The 17,961-nt window shown below is 37.1% G+C and overlaps 1 protein-coding gene across 6 annotated transcripts in view; it reads right to left on the bottom strand.

The window, feature by feature from the left end:
- The window catches only part of jbug (filamin-type immunoglobulin domains fbug), a 166,294-nt gene that overhangs the window by 126,647 nt on the left and 21,686 nt on the right, over window positions 1-17,961 (bottom strand). For all 6 annotated transcript variants that reach the window (XM_089647232.1, XM_089647226.1, XM_089647231.1 and 3 more), the window contains exon 3: window positions 15,484-15,667. In XM_089647232.1, the coding sequence (XP_089503358.1) occupies window positions 15,484-15,667 (184 nt within the window). The remainder of the gene's footprint in view (window positions 1-15,483; window positions 15,668-17,961) is intronic.

Raw genomic sequence — 17,961 nt, 5'->3', positions numbered from 1 at the left:
CTAAACAGAAGACTACATCATGTTTATTAGAAAACTGACGCCAGTAAACAGATTATCAATAAAATTATGAATTTGGATGGTTGTTATTTCGTTCGTCCTGTCAGCAATTAGCCAATTTATATTCAGGTGGCACAAGGAGCGATGAATCATTTGCATTCAATAGCTGACGATGATTCGTGTGAGATGAGCTTATTGACAGGGTTGTTGTTTTGACCTTAATTAAAGGTAAGATGCTTTAAAGAACAAGGTCAAATAGATCATCTGTATGAATTGATATTAATGGTACGATTAAATTAAAGAGACAATTATTCCAAGCAGATCAACTACACTAGCTCAAGATTTAAAAAGCTTAAAAATCGTAGAAAATTAGGGTTAATTAAATTAATTTGTACAACCACGGGTTAGATGTTAGGTGTAGGCGGTTATGATGGATACTCTCCTAACCGTACCATGTTTATTATACGATTTATTAAAACAGCTGACCGATCCGATGAAGAGAATAAGAAAAAAATCCGATTTCATCCCTGTTTTAGCAAAAATTTAATTTCGGAGGCAGGTATGGTTACCGCCGCCCGTGAACCATTTATTTAATAACTAACACCTCTGCCATGGGTCACCCCAAGTGGTTCGCTACGTCTGGTGACTTAGCAGGAGTGCCCGGGCTCATGGAGTGAGATTTGTCCGGGTCTGCCAGAAGCGTTTCCCAGAAGCAAAAATGTCCATTCTTGAGCCTGATGCGCATTCAACTACCGCCCTTTCAGTTTTATTATTATTAGGAGAACTCAAGACTAGAGAAACTCATGGCCACTGGAAAAGTGTTTATCAAGAGTAACAGAAGAAGATGACCGATGCGTTGGAGTGAACAAATGTCACAGGTGTCTGGGACGTCAGTGTCTTTGGCTGTCCATACAGCGCAGGACCGTGAGGAGTGGAGGAGCACGGTTCACCATGGATATTGGAGTGGGGGTCACGATCTTCAGCCATGAGGAAAATACTAAAGAAGACGTGCTAATAGCTTCGTAGTGAGATAGTAAATATTATGGTCATTCTCTGGCGAAAATTACTTGCTTATGTTATAATCAAGTCCGTCAGGGTCGATTCAGCGAACAAAGAAGGGTTATGGGAAATAATTCCTAGGAATCAACTGTCTGATAAAAGTGAGTGTCCTATTGTTCCAAAGACAATGACAGTAACCGCAGAACATGATATTCGCGTACGTGCGCGGCTATTAAAGATTTTGTATCATCAGGTTGAATTTTATAGAAACTTGCTTCTCCAATCATTGTTTTCCACACACATCAAGGCACATAGATTGGCTAAAATCGGGACGGTTCTGTTATTTTTAGTTTGATAGTCAAAAGGCATTATCTAGTCTGATATCTTTGGGTGGTAACAATTATTATAATTATTAATAAACATTTTAAGAAAACCACAAAGTACAAGAACCTATAAGGGTTATAATGTGATTAAGAAGGAGAAGTGAAAAGGGAAATTTTCTTATCAAAGTAAATAATTTAGATGCCATACTATGTTTGCCCTTTGAATTTTAGGGTTTAAACATAAGTTTTGTATGCAATAGAAACAAAATTCTCCGAGAGAGGCTAAACGTTTCGTTCAACGTGGAATGCTGGAATTAGGTAGATACCACTCGCAATTTGATGCGTTATAGGAGTTCTCTCCAAGGTCTACAAAATACTTTGGACTTTATATTGTGATAGATAACAATGATCTCTGATGGCTTCTTTAGCAGATGGCCGTAATTATTCTGGGCCTCGACCTTTTGCTTGCAATAGGGACTCAATCCTTGCATTATCGACAGCCATGTGCGATTTACGAGTGCCTTATGAAACTTCTCTCTAGGATATCAGAAAAATTTTAAGTCCGCCCAACTATTGAATTTGGGAGCCACCTTTGGGCTGGTGCCCCAAAATACTTGATATACCTGCTTGAATCTGTGCAAAGGAGAGCGATCCGTCTGATTGACAATCCGTTGTTAACAGACCGATTGCCTTCTCTAATGCATAGACGCAATGTAGGCATGCTGTGTCTGTTCTACAGGTATTTCAATGGAGCCTGCTCCAAGGAGCTAGCAGCATTGATTCCTGATGCACCGGTGCACGTGCGCGAAACTCGACGGACACGAACTGAACACCCGTTCACGGTTGACGTTGGCTTCATGAGAACGGGCCGTTTTTACGACTCGTTTTTGTGCAAGTCGGCTCGTATGTGGAACGAGCTACCGGCATTTGTTTTTCCTCCCTCCTATAATCCATCCGAGCCTCTTCAAGGCCCGCATTAACAAATCCCTTCCTACAGCCCCTACCTTATTCCGCCTCACAACGCCGCCCAACCGGGTGGTGAGATAGTTCCCCTGTCTGTACACCGCACAGGCAGGCGCACATAAAAAAAAAATTTAAAAAAAGTTTCGTCAAAATACGAACAGATATTTACTAAGTCTGGAACCAACATAGGTAGGGTAATTCCGGGGGAGATGGCCGTACGGGAGAGATGGCCAATAGAAAAAAGTTCTAGGAATAATTCATAGATGACGCTACTTTTAACTTAGTTCGCTTCGTTTCGGCACGGGCAACAAGTATTAGCGGAGTTTTGTGCGGAAAAATTATGGAAAGGTGAGTAATTTGACATTGTTTTTTAATAACACGTTCGATTTAAACTAAGGGGTTAAGATATTAACATACTTACGTTAAAGTTTTCAAAATTTAGCCCGTTTTCGTGATTTCTTTGTGAAGTAAAAAACTTTCTCGTGTTCTAACCTCAAAATTAACTAAAAAATTAAGAAGTTGCTTTTATTATGTCATGTGGCCATCTCACCCGGACAATCGGCAAAGATGGCCATAGTATTTACGGGAGAGATAGCCATAAAATTTAATGTCCTAATTTTAATTTATTTTTAATAATTAATATTTTCTACAGATGCCTAACCAATACATACGGAAAGCAGCTGCTGGACGAGGTACCTGGAGCCAAGAAGACTTAAAAAATGCTATGGAAGAAGTACAAAGTGGAGGGATGACTGTTTATAGGGCCTCTTTTATCTACCGTATCCCAAGAAAAACACTAGAAAGAAGGTTAAAACAAAACAACTACACAAAGGGATCTATGGGACCATCATCAACCTTTAGTGCAGATAACGAAAAAAGACTGAGCAAGTATATATAAGACATGCAATCGAGAGGCTTTCCATTGCCTATCGATGATTTAAGAAGAATTTCATTCAAGTATGCTGAGCAATTAGGAATTAAACACAGATTCAATATGAAATCTGAGAAGGCGGGCTATGATTGGGTTCAATTGTTTTTGAGAAGGAATTCCAATATTTCATTAAGGAAATCAGAAGGGGTGTCATATGCTAGAAGTCAAGGGATGAATAAAGCAGAAGTAAACGCCTATTTTGAAATGCTTGAGAGAATTCTCAGTGATAATGACGAAATAAATAAACCTGGCCATATTTACAACATGAACGAGTCTGGGTTGCAATTGAATAATCGACCAGGTCACGTTTTGGCTGAAAGAGGCTCCAAAGCTGTATCATGTCAACGTCTACAGAAAAAGGAGAAACTATCACGGTAATTGGTTGCTGCAATGCTGAAGGTAATTTTATACCTCCTGCATGTATTATGAAAGGGCAAAGGAAGAAACCTGAATTTGAAGATGGACTGCCTCTAGGTTCAGTGGTTTATATGTCACAAAAATCTGCCTATATAACCTCTGACATATTTCTAGAATGGATGAAATCGCATTTCTTTCCTCGAAAACCAGATGACAAAGTGCTTCTTTTGCTGGACGGTCATTCTACACACTGCAACTCAGTTAAAATGCTGGAGTTTGCTAATGATAATGACATCATTTTACTGTCAATGCCATCACACACATCCCACTATCTACAGCCACTGGATGTGGCTGTGTTCAAGTCTGTGAAAACTTTCTTCTACGAATCCTGCAGGTTATGGATGAAACAGCACCCCGGACGCCGTCTAACAAGACAACAATTTGGCTTCTTATTAAACCAAGCCTGGGGAAAATCAGCGAAAAGTGGAAATGCAATATCAGGATTCAGGGCAGCAGGAGTTTTCCCATTAAATCAAGAAGACATTCCGGAGTACGCATTTAGTGAGAACATCGAGCAACCTATTGAAAAAAACATCAAACATGCAGCGCAGGTCCAATCAATTTCAGATTCAGGCCCAATTACATCCTTTCAGACTGTGGACCAATCAACACCGACTAGATTACTGAACGAAGTATCTCCACTGCCTGTAAAACTAAACCAGGTTCGGAAACGAGCCAAACAAGTAAGCATTCTCTTGACATCTGAAGAGCATATTATGGAAAAACGAAAAATGAAAGAATATGAAAAGGAAAAAGGGGAAGAAAGATAAAAAAAACAAAAATAATAAAAATGGAAATTAAGACTGAAAGACCTAAGAAAAAAAAATACTGTTAAGAAACGAAAGGCAATTCGTAGGTTGTCTGATAGCAGTTGTGAAGAAATTCCCATCGTTTTCAACGATACCTCTGAAAGTGAATCTGAAGATAGAGAAAAAGATAATTGCAGAGGTTGCGATGATAATTATTACAGGACACAATTAGTTGAAGCTTGGATACAATGCAATATTTGCATGCTCTGGGTGCATGAAAATTGAGGACATGTGTTCTTATTGCGGCAATAAGTAGAGAATGGAGTTAAAATATCACAAGGGCAAAGGGAAAGGCAAAAAAAGTACTGGCCATCTCCCCCCAACCACTATGGCCATCACCCCCGGACACTCTGGGAGAGATGGCCAGTCCTATTTTTTTTTAAAGTTTAAAATTATATTGTTTTCATTAGTTGAAGTGATTCATCGTTAATATTTGATAAGATTAATAAATAAAGTTTATGTTCTATAGTGATTAAATGTTTTATTCATCATAATTCCTTCACAATAGAGTCTTAAAGTTACTAGGGCCATCTCCCCCGGAACTACCCTATCTGTTTTTCGAACAGCGCGACAGATTCATGAAAGACTGATGGGCCCAATAGTAACTATGCACAGTTCATGTGAGGGGAACCACAACTTTGTAACCCGTGGGAATATTGATTTCAACACCAACGATTGTTGCCATTATTTGCTATTGTGATGGAGAATCGTTGTTTTTCATTCTAGTTACTTATATATCTTCCTACCAATAGCGTGGCGTTGTCTGCTAGTTGTTGTCTGTAGTCTCCCACTATCTGAATTACTCTGAACCTGTTGTAGCCTTATCCATATGTCTTACAAATGGCCTCCAGCCAACGCGTAAACACAGCGTTATGACTCGGAAACTAAGAATTATAAATGAAATATTTAATGTACTATCGAAAGAGCCGTAGGTTCCCATGACGTGAGAGAATGGCCGAGAAAGAGTGAACTCTGGGAACAAGATGATATCAGATACGAGCACACACGATGTGCAATTTAATTGGTAGGTTGCTCTACGTGCAAGTGCAGTTAGAATTCACCAATGAAAGTTGAGTAAGAAATTAGAGTAAATACGCCAGATGATTACTATGTTTTTAAAAGTCTGTGATCCATTACAAATATATATAAAATATATATTGCAGACTTTTAACACTTCACATTCACGCTTTGTAGATTATTTAATATACAAGGATTAAAATTTGCAATCCTGATGCAAATTATCTTTTAAGAGACCTGAAGGAAAGAGTAGTTTGAAGATAGTCATCATGAGCGTAGCCAGTTTAGACTAGACTAAAATTATAGGTCCGTGCCTGGTCAATCTTGTCAAGATGATAGCCGTGTTTGATAGTACTTTTTTATTCCGCCAGAGCACTTGAGCGTTACGACTGTTGCGAGCTGTAATATCGGAGTAATCAACATTATGCTCACAGAACTACTAGTTATTTATGTATCAAATTTATCTCTGCAGAAATGGAGGATTAGATCGATTGTCCAAATAATAGTAACCTACCCGTTGATTGAGAGGAAAACCTTTCTACCTTAGACCAAAAATAAGGTAGTAAAAGCCTAACTTTGATATGAAACTTGAGCGACCATATACAAATTAAAGCTTGCTAAAACGTAAGTAAATGTTTCTTTACCACAACCTTTATGTGTTCATATATGGAACGTAAACTCAGGAATTCTCGAAAGTTATAGTGAAAATATCACCCCGTTAGCGTAAACTCAAGAGATATTAATGAAAACCAATGGCTTATAAATCGAAGTTTAAGCTGTGATAAAATTACAAATGATGTGGTAATGGGCTAGGCACGTCAAATGTGATGTTGTCAAACTCTACAGTTGGGAATCATGGACCGTGGGTCTAAAAGATTAATAAAAGATGACCTCAAACCAGATAATTTGTATCATTAAAGAAGCAACGTAATCTAGGTGGCACTCCACAACCAAGGACAATACGTTTGGAGACACATTGTAGACTGATTAGATAAATATTGATTTAATGTGTCCAACAATCAATAATTACATAGTAAAAGTCAAATAAAACAGCTTAATCTAATACCAAGCTAAAAATATCAACTGACCAGCAGTAGCTCACCACGCAAAACCCTGGTGTTATGGAAATCACCTTAGTGGGTAGATAAACACCAACATTTACTGGAATGCGATACATTGTGAAGGCATGTGCCTACATGGAGACTGGAGACTGTAAACTATACGTAAAAAGTGACGTCAGAATAATCTGAAGATTTTGCCAGAACAACTAGGATGCAGATGCTGGGTTTGATCCGATTGTGGGAGGAACCGGAACGAAACTAGTAGAACAATGCTGTAGGTGATTTTTAGACGTGTGGACCACGCCTTATTGATAGCTCAACATTCTGATCCTAGTAAGTATGTAAATATATTATGATATACCTAGGTACTCAGGTTGTTGGTCGAATATTCTTGAATCTTTGAAGTTCTCTTTTTTCTTATGGCACAGTATTTCAGATAACGCTTCATTCTTTTCGACTATGTAATCACCATACTTCTGTCATGAGATTTTTCCTTTCCTGATCTACTATCTAGTCTGTTAAACGGTTTCAGCGTTTGTACATAATTGATAGTTGTAGTTCAGTTTACTCGCAGTGAGGGAGAAGTACCGTACCGTGATTCTATGGTTAGAGTTAAATCAGTCTTTCACGACCCTACTTTATCTGATGTTTCTGTACTTTTCTCATTGATTCTGACAATTCACTGGCAATAAATTGTCACATACACGACCCTACGGACTTCTACCATACTGCCCAAATGCCCAAATGCCCATACTGGCTCTCTAAAAGTAACGAAGTATATCGTCGGTTTACTGCCAGAAATCATTGAGTGACATGTTGATTCTGATATAATCGACTTTTAAATTTCAGCTACCTTTTATCAGTAAGCAAGAAAAAATAAAAATAAAATGTGTTTTTTTTTTAAATGAACTTCATTCGTCACTAAATAGTTTAAAATAAAGTGGCTATCCTCGTCTGTCTGTTTGTGCGCTTAAGTCTTTCAAACTACGTAACGGATTGTGACACGGTTTCCACTATCATTTTGAGAATTTCTTCCGGAAGGTTTATATATAAAATACATACTTATTATATTTATAGAAAGTCATATAAAAAATATTTTAGTGCACTTGCATTGCTAACGCTGGCTAAACCTTATGATATACATCAAAATAATGTACTACGGAATTGTAAATCTTAAAAAGGCGTACAGAACAGTCCGCCATGGTATACAGGGTGTATCGGCACTAACCCGACAAACTTTAACCAGCTATTCCTTAGCACATTTGGAGTAAAAAATGTTATGTACACTTTGCTGTCCGGTAACATTTTTTTTCTTTTAAAAACAAAAAATAAATAAAATTTCCACACTCCGCTACTGCCCACAGTATAGGGGTAAAATAATTGGCAACGCCGCGCTACTGTCATCTCTTTCACACATATTCTGTCTCAAGTCCCGTGTGGTTCCCGCCACCCCGTCTCGTATCAGTGGTCAGTGCTGTTTTGGGAGTTCGCATGTCATCAAGTTTCTAGTTTCGTTTTTGTTTTGTTATCTAAGTTTTTACTGTTGAAATATGCCCCTCAATTATCCACCTGCCGAGCAAGCAGATATTGTTTTTGTTTATGGATTTTGCAATGGAAATTCACGAGCAGCCGTAAGGGAGTATCGCATGAGGTTTCCTGGAAGACGCGTCCCACACCATGCTACCTTTGTCCAGGTTTGTACCCTATCAATTGTTTATTGAAACTATTTACATTCATTGATAATGCCAAAAAGCGCTTTTGAAATTTAAACTGGGAACATTAAAAACATAACAAGGGGCCACCAACTTTAAAAATGTAAATTGTACTTTAGGTGATTTGTGTTCAGTGGTCACTAAACGGCGTTTTAAAAAGTTAATTAATTTTAATCTCTAATAAATGCATCATTCACTGCAATTGAATTCACTCCCTTTCTCACCATGGGATTATTTAAATTACTTGAATTCAATTTCACCCCTGTGAATCCAAGATATCAACCGTACCTAGTTAAGAAAATTATAATTTAAAACACTTTGTTATACATTTTACTATAAAAAAATGAAATAAATGAAGAGAAAACGTAAGTTTTCTGATATGTGCCTAAAATAAGTGTTCTTTAAAAATAAAATGAGTGAAAAAGCCCGCGATTGTTTATTTGACATTATTACTGAGCTGAATAATAAAAGCAGTTGTTATTTGTTGTTTTGTTTCAGATGTATCAACAATTGCGTGACTGTGGCATCGGACGGATTGAAGGCGCCGGCGGAGGACACAACATCGTTCCTGTGGCAGTTGAGGAGAGAATCCTGAACTTAATTACCGAAGACCCCACGCTGTCCGTGCGTCGGGTCGCTCTGATGATAGGACACAGGGAACACATGGCGGTATGGAGAGTTCTGAAGAAGCACGGGCTCAAACCTTTTCACTATAGGCGCTGCCAAGGCCTCATGGAGAATGACCACTTTTCCAGAGTCGTGTACTGCAGAAGAATGCTGCATAATGTCATAAGAGATGCAGACTTCATGAAAAACATATTGTTTACCGACGAAGCACAGTTCACTAAAACAGGAGTGCTAAATGTGCACAACTTGCACCATTGGGCTGAACAAAACCCCAAGCTTGTTCGGGAGTCGTCGAGCCAGGACAGATTTTCCATCAACATGTGGGCAGGAATCCTGGGAAATCAAATACTCGGTCCAATCGAGTTGCCTCCCAGACTAAATGGACCGATGTATTTGGAGTTCTTACAAGTGCAACTGGGCGAGATTCTGGAAGATGTGAACCTCGAATTACTACGGAGAATGTGGTTCCAGCACGATGGAGCCCCACCACACTATTCGATTGCCGTGCGGAACTACTTGGATGTCGAGTTTCCTGGTCGTTGGATAGGCCGTGGAAGTCCGGCCATTGCTTGGCCACCAAGATCACCCGACCTGACCCCCCTGGATTACTACCTGTGGGGGGCTCTCAAGGAAAAAGTGTATGCTAAGCCAATAGCCTCAAGAGAACAACTGCTCGAACGAGTGATGGAAGCCGCTGCAGAAATTAAAGCAAATCCTGCAAACTTAAATAATCAAAATATAACAAGACTACACGCTTGCATCGAAAATAATGGTAGTCACTTCGAACAAATGCTCCAATAAAAAAATTAACATAAACTACATGTCCGCATTTTCATTTATTATTTATTGGTAAAATTCTCACAATGTCATTCATCAATCAATATTACCTACATATCAATATTTAATAAAATCTGTAGAAGAGTATGCCCGTCGGCATTCAACAAGTTTTTCGACAAGTGTGTCGAAAAGCGTCTTCTCTCTTTCCTACACACTAAATATTAATGGTTAAAAATGAGACGACTGATGCTTGTAAGCGCGCCAATACGTAAAAACAACGAAACTCGAATAAGAATTGCCAGGTGGGTTTTTTAATCGCTTTAATCTGACTTTAAACAATAATTAAACACGTAAAAATTATTTAATATAATATTACAGTACAGTACTTTGAACCTTCGCAATAAATTTATTTGATTTTAAGTTTAGTTTGTAGAACTCCATTTCAATTTAGAGATTTTTTTTATTTTAACAGTCTTATTAAAAAATTTATAAAAACAGTGTGTTTATAAACAAGTTCTGCTAGTTGTAATTATTATTACGCGTGACAGCTGTTTCACCTTCTGACGGCATTATCAAACTTTGGTAAAGCCACTTACAGACGACGTAAGTGATAACTTTCTTTTTTTATTATTCTGGCTTTATTGATTTCCGAGTAAATTGTCGTAAATTATTATTTGCTAATCCCAATATTATTTGCTAATGCTAATAATTAAGTGAAATTTTAAACAATGCAATAATAGGATTATTGCATTGTTAATTTCACTTAATGTCGTTGGTATTTCCAACTGATGACTCAGGGGTTTATTTCCCTGAATAATTAAGTATTTTGGGGTCTAATTATTATGCATTTCATTACATCCGATAATTTAAACAATTTTTATGTTGAATTGGGGTAAGTTTTATGGCTAAGGGAAGGAGTGGAAGGTGAGGAAGTACCTGGATATTCAGATCTGGTCACCAAATACGGCTAGTCATTTCAAGCAACGTTTAAATTCTGAACCTGGATATTCAGATCTGGTCACCAAATACGGCTAGTCATTTCAAGCAACGTTTAAATTCTAAACCTGGATATTCAGATCTGGTCACCAAATACGGCTAGTCATTTCAAGCAACGTTTAAATTCTGAACCTGGATATTCAGATCTGGTCACCAAATACGGCTAGTCATTTCAAGCAACGTTTAAATTCTGAATTAATTAATCAATTACGAAAAAGCGTGGGGTTAAGAATATTTTTTTTAAATTATAGTTGTAATTTATTGTCGATTTTTTAAAAAAATTGCGATATTTTAAATAAAAATTAATAATTATTGTTTAAATAAATTAGCAATCTGGCAGCATTCATTTGCAGGTGGTCAATCCAATGCAGTCATGACGTTTGTGTGAGTGCTTTCCTTTGTCTCAGTGTGTTGCGCAGCAGTTTTATATGAACCGTTTTTTGATTCATCGGGATTGTTTTTAAAACTATACATTCTTTGTACCTTCAAATTAGTGGAAATAAACTTAAGTGTGTCAAGCTGCTCGTTATATTCCGGTAATTCTGGAAGGCTTTTAACATAAGCAATAATATTCATAAATCACATTCCGCGAAGTTGTAAATAACTAAATTTATTAAAAAATATACGTTGTAGGATAGCCTAGCAAGTAACATTTTGACAGAGCACTTACGGTGATTTAAAAAACAACGGCGCTGTTCAAATAATCCAATTATTATTATTGATAAGTACCTAAGTGAGGAAAATTGTTTTTAAAAGTGCTCAGAATTATTGGACTTCGATTATAAATTCAGGAAATCTACTAATTAGTTTCTTAGTTTCAAAATTAGACTATTTAATACGTGAAACGCGTAAGAGGTGAAACCAAAGCATTCCAGAGGTGAAACAATTTAGATACAAAAATAAAACTGATGTGTACAATACAAGAAGACAATCAGTGATTCGCATACGAAAAATGTGAATAATCATTATTGTTAAATAAAATATTTCTTTTCTGGTACTGGATTATGTAATACGGGCTTCGTTCGCAGCAACACGCGAGAGTTGCGATGTTGCTTTCAAATTTTGACAAAGGATAAAACAGTGGTGACATGTGGTGAAAATATGTTTAATTAATTTTTTATTAAAAAAAAACGTTACCGGACAGCAAAGTGCACATAACATTTTTTACTCCAAATGTGCTAAGGAATAGCTGGTTAAAGTTTGTCGGGTTAGTGCCGATACACCCTGTATATGTATCTCTTAAGGATAACCCCCATAGCAACGAATGGTAGGTACATTACCAAATTATTACTACCAATTATTATTACTGATATTACAAAACATTTTGTTTTGTCTTGCAAGAAAATACATAAATGTTTTATCAGTGGTTTTGGTAGTTTTTAGACAAATTTTACGTGCATTTCCACTTTCAAAAGTCGTTCAAATATATCAGTGATTTTCTATCAACAATTGGTTTTCATTTCTATTACATTGTTAATTATATTTGTAGAAATCCTCGGAGCAGCCTGGTGATTTATTTGTAGAAATAATTAGTTAAAATATGCATTTGATGACTATTGGGGTTTACAATTAGGTAAGCTATAAACAACGTGTTATTTGACATAATTACTTATTTGCTGGATGAAATATAGCGTTTTCCAATAAGAGGTGTTATTTTGATATTCAATGGTTTCGTTGTTTGTGTGGCACGTAGCGCCGTCTTATTGAAAGTAAACGTTGTCCAGATCAATACCATCCAATTCCGGCCATAAAAAATCATAAATCATCTCTCGATAGCGCAATCCATTCACCGTAACTATTGATCCAGCCTCATTTTCGAAAAAGTAAGGTCCAATTGTCCAATGACTCCGCCGGACCATAAACCGCCCCAAACAGTCACACGTTGAGGATAAAGAGGCTTTTCAACAATAACTCTTGGGTTTTCCGAGCCCCAGATGCGACAATTTTGCTTGTTGACGAAGCCACCGAGGTGGAAATGGGCCTCATCACTCAAGTTGATTTGCATTTGATTCACTCAAGTGAATTTTTATAATTTCAATGCGTTGTTGAAGCGTGTGTCGTTCCATTTTTATTAATGGCGTAGTTTCTACTTGTCAAATGTCAAAAAATGACAGCTTGTGATGTTTTGGACACTCACATAAAATAAACGAAACGAACGTGCTCAAAAAAAATTTTTGTTTAGACAACGACGGGAGATTTATGGACAGACAGGCCTGGAGTAAACACATTCACACGGGACAGGGCGCAGGGACGGGCAGTCGAGGCTTGAACTTGGGTGCATTGACAGCCCCGAGAAATGGATACAAATCAGAAGTGTTGTTTGAAATTACAGTTAATTATTGAATTCAAATGGTATTAGAGAATATTGCGGAATATTGAATTAAAGTGAAAGATTATTGATCCGGTGTTTGTGTGAAGTGAAAGTGGTTCGACTCAGTGAGAAAACAAATAATAATAATGACAATAATAATAATTGGATAATTTGTAGAGCGCCGTTTTGTAAAAACCCACCTCAGGGGCGCCAGGTGTTGTGCAATCGCGATTGTGTTATAAAGTTGTGTTGATTTAAACGTGATTTCGTATACAGTTCGAACTAGATTTCTTGTCTTAAAAACATGAAAATAATAAAAATAATGATCGCGTTTTTAAAACAGAGTGAATGTACTTAAAGGCAGGAAGTGTTTAATCGGGCTAAGTTATTGATTTGGCGAGATGGCATTCTATCCACGGAGACCGAAAACCAGAGAATCAAATAGATTATTAACTGTGGGTTCGAATCCTAACAGATTAGGGAGGTACAATTTTATTTACAGGAATATTTAATTACCCTTTTATAAGCGTAGGGAGGAGGTCGAAAATTAAAGTGATTTAGCTATATAGTGTAACCAGGTAAGCTGCACGCTGAGAATGAGAGGTGATTAACTGGGTGAGTTTTATATTATTTATTAAATTTCAGAGGACCTTTTTAAAAGACGGATACAACCGAGGTACAGGAACTAAGTTTACGACTCCTGCCGCCCAAATAATGTTATCATTAACAGGGATGTGCTAGGCGAACCGTCAATCAGCTGTGAGCGAGAGACGAGTCAACGACCTTTTCATATATAGGACAAGACGCAGGTACAGTCAGTCAAAGGGGGAAGTTTTGCTAGCGTATGCCGTCCCGAATTGAAAGCGATCGGATGCAACCAGACGGAACAAAATGAAAACTTTTCTTCTGTTATTTGACTTTCTAATTAAATACTTTTCATCTATTGTTTGACTTTCTAAGTTACGAATTGGGATGCACAAAAACAAATCTAAAGTCGAAAGAGGGAGATGGTCATCTCCGAAATAAAACTACCAACCGAACAACTTTTCTCAACAGGTACCTTTCGAGAGGTAGGCAGCCTCTTTAAATTAAATGCAAAAATCAAACCAATTATCCGTTTATACCTACCTGAGAGGATAGGTATTCAGTAGGAGTTACCCATACCTAATACACGAGGATGCTAGTAACCTCATAAAATAAATACTGGAACCAAATATTAAAATACAGACAGTCCTCATCCCAAATTTGGCATATCGAGTAGACCTTACATATATCTCACATGATAATTGGCTGAATGGGTAGGCACACAACCTATCGTTAATAAGCGGGCAAAATGTCGACAAGATCGTCGTGTGTTATCTATGTATTGACCTAGAAAGGGATGTAAATCCCCGACGGCGTGGGAGTTACAACGTTTTCTGGAGGTGGCACGTAACTTAGGACCTTGCGTGTCACATTTTCGCGACTAGATTCGTGATAAAGGGATGTTATGGTTTTCCCCTTCTACACTCAGTAAAGTAGTTTATCCTGGAGGTGTTTGAGATTGGGGCAATTCTGAAATTGGTGAAGAGACCTGGTTTTCTTTATTCTGGCGTGAAGGTTGCCGATTTGGAACAAGGGGAGACCCGGCCGGTTGTGATATCCAGACACGCAGATATCGATCGCCTTGCTCAAATTATCATCCATCAGTTTTGTTTGGTAAGAGGAGGAGTCAATCTTAGCTTGAAAAAAAATTCATTTCCTTTCCTCTCCTTCCCCTCCCAAAATATATACATGGATGGCGCCGACAACTAACACTATAAACTTATCGTATGTATATCACATATATAAAATCTAACACTTTATTATATTCACATTACCCTACGATAGGTAGAATCGAGTAGCTAGTGGGGGGGGGAGCAGGCGACTTAGAAGATAAGGTTTATAAAATGGTTTTAAAACACAGCGGTAATGGATTCAACTCACTCTATCTCAAAAGAACCGAGGGATACCACACATACATACATAACTAGGATTCTAAACCGAGAAACAAAAAAAAACCAACACAACGTTCGGTGAAGCCTTTTTATACTGAACCGTCACGTGAAATGAGTACGTTCAAGGTCGTACGTCACGTGGACAAACTAGGATGTACACACTTGAAGGGGTGTGTAATAAAGAGAGGAGGAAAGGCTTATAAAGACCACAGGGAGGATATTCCTACCCCGGATATACATAACCAAAGCCTTATGGAAAAGTTTCCTATGGGACTTACAGAAAATTTATCGTAGAAAGAAGAGAAGGAAAAGTTTGAAGTAGAAAGGGCAGATCATTACAAGCTTTAAAGTAACATCTACCGAAATAGCGGGCTATTCAAAATAACACCTCTTATTGGAAAACCCTGTATAACACAATAGGTAGGTTGGGACTTCTAACAATGATGTCACTTGATGATTTCTCGCAGTAACCAACCATATGTACCTAAATGTGTAAAACTTTTGAAAGCAAAACAATTTCTAGGTCTTCAGTTAGTTCTAGAAGAAATAGGCAGATCAGGAACTTACCAATGTTGACCAGCTTGACTCCATCAGCCTCTATGGCGGCCAGAGCTGCGGTTACATTCTCCAGGCAGTGGTGGGTGCTAGCGGGCCTCCTGTGGGGCGCGGGCTTCAGGGGGCGGCCCTGGAGCTGCTCGACCAGGGCGCACAGGATGGTGCCGGACTGCAGATCTGTGCTGAGATCTGTCACCTGAAAAAATAGAGACAGGAATTAGTGGAAAAGATTCAACATCATTTTTTGTGGTACATTATGGCAAAAAACAAATCGAAAAACATGAAAATTTGAAAAATATGGTTTGAAAACAAAACAGGACATTGAAAAAAAGTGATTATAAATAAATTATTTAACATAACCTATTATTGACTGAGCGCAGTTAGTCCTGTTTTAACTGGACTATTTTGCATTTGTATTTCTGTAAATTGGTTTCCGTGTTCCGTTTCTGTTTTAGAAAATATGCTACATCATAGACGTTGGATGTCTATGGATGCATTCACTTCATTATTCAAGCAAGCCACCTTGACTAGCTGGCTAACTTTGACTGTGGTTCAAAAAAGATTCGTTTTCAAATGTGAAATCATCATGTTTATTTGGACTTTCTTATTTGCATTTTTTTTTTAAATATCTGCTAAAAAAAAATGGTCATTGAGATAGTGACGTTCCTTTGGACAAATTGTAGAGATAGTTATTGGAATTTTTTCAATGTAAAATTTAAGATTATAATTAAGTAGGTAGGTACTTATGTACGTACTTACAAATCTTAAGATTTAAGAGGATATTTTGGTTTTGTTTTATTTTGAGTAAATTAAAGCCATACGTTTTGACGCGAGGTCTACTAATCACAGAACTACTAGTATTTATCGTGTTTTATTTTGCCACTGTTCTGTTTTATCCGATTATAAATAGTTATTTTTTTATTCCTGTTTTGCTTAAATGGAAAAACACCGCGGTATTGATATTTTCGTAACTATTGCTGACACAAAACTTGTTCTTGAAAATTTGATAGAAACGGTGCCTACAAACGGTGCCGTGAAGAGATGACTGATTTAGTACCTGCAAATGAAAACTGAACCTGGTTCTTGAAATTTGAATGCATCACTAAAAAATACAGTTGACGACAATACTACATACATCAATAGTCAATATTATTCTGGCATCAGATCTACCACCAAGCACTGGATCCTTGTTGCCTTGTTTTGATTAATTTCAATTTGAATAGATCTGGCTGTACGACATTCATCAGTTGATATAACCTAAAAAGAGGTAAATATTCACAACTACGAGTAGGTATATTTGAGTGGCCTAGCTTCGCGGCTTCTCAGTATTACATTGTTGCTCTAATATGACGTTTTAACCAACAGAAAGCTAGACAAGGAAAATAAGTACACTGCACTTTTTACAAGATGGAATTCAAACTCAACAATAATAATAACAATAATTGGATAACTTGTATAGCGCCGTCTTCGTGAAAAATCACTTCGAAGGCGCTGTAATATAATGTGCTTGATCAACAATACCCGAGGCTTTCCCAATATTATATCATCAGTGACATTTTAAACATTTTCAAAAATATTAACTTCGGTTGTCTTTGCGATAGTTCTGCACGAAATTTGGTTTAAAAAAACTGATGTGTAAAGAATTCAGATTGGCTATAAAGTGGGTAAGTATAAAATAATATTTTCAACAGAAAACTTGTTTTAATTGGCACTTTTTAATTTGCAACTGATTTATTAAGAATTCAGACTATCCCATGGATACTTCACGCCATTGAAAAATACTAATTTCGGATGTCTGTCATCTGTTAGTCCTGCTTGTTCCTCCGGTTCAATGAACTGAAATTTGCTTTGAATTTGAATGTTATTTTCAAAACTGGATCTGATATGTGAAGAATTCAGACAAGCGATAAAGTAGATATCTATAATATAATATTTTTTGTTATTTAGCTTTATCAAAATTGGAAATTGATGTCAAAAATTTAGACTATCCCGTCCATTTTCAGGCCAGGGAAAAATATTTATTTCGGTAATCTGTGCTGTGCGTTAGTCCTACGTGAAATCTAATCCAATGAACTCAAATTAGATTTTATTTTTTTGACTAGATTTTAACTGTCATTTTCAAAATTGGAACTGACAGATTATCCCGTGATTTTTTACAGGTCTGCGCTAGTGCTTACTAAATGAATTAAAGAATTATATCTTAGCTTTGAAGCAGAATTCTGTTTTGAGAAAACAGGATTGGTATAATGCTACGACCTTGAGGCAACCCATTTATCTTCCAAGTATGACGCAAAAACGTTGTTTGTTTTAAGCAGCGTTTTCATAATAAGTTATAGAGCTTTGTTATATCAATTTCACTGTCAACTCATTAAAAATTATACATACATTTACTTTCAGTATTTTTCTATTGATCAACATGAAAAAAGGCGTTGAAACAGCCTTTTACGGAGATGCGGAGAACGCTACTGTAGATATGGTGGTTTTATGTGC

This window comes from Hesperophylax consimilis, chromosome 26 (genome assembly GCF_061612785.1).
Source record: "Hesperophylax consimilis isolate HC1 chromosome 26, BYU_Hcon_1.0, whole genome shotgun sequence".
Taxonomy (NCBI): domain Eukaryota; kingdom Metazoa; phylum Arthropoda; class Insecta; order Trichoptera; family Limnephilidae; genus Hesperophylax; species Hesperophylax consimilis.
Note: the sequence above shows the minus strand (reverse complement) of the source record. Positions and strands in the feature narration are given on the sequence as shown.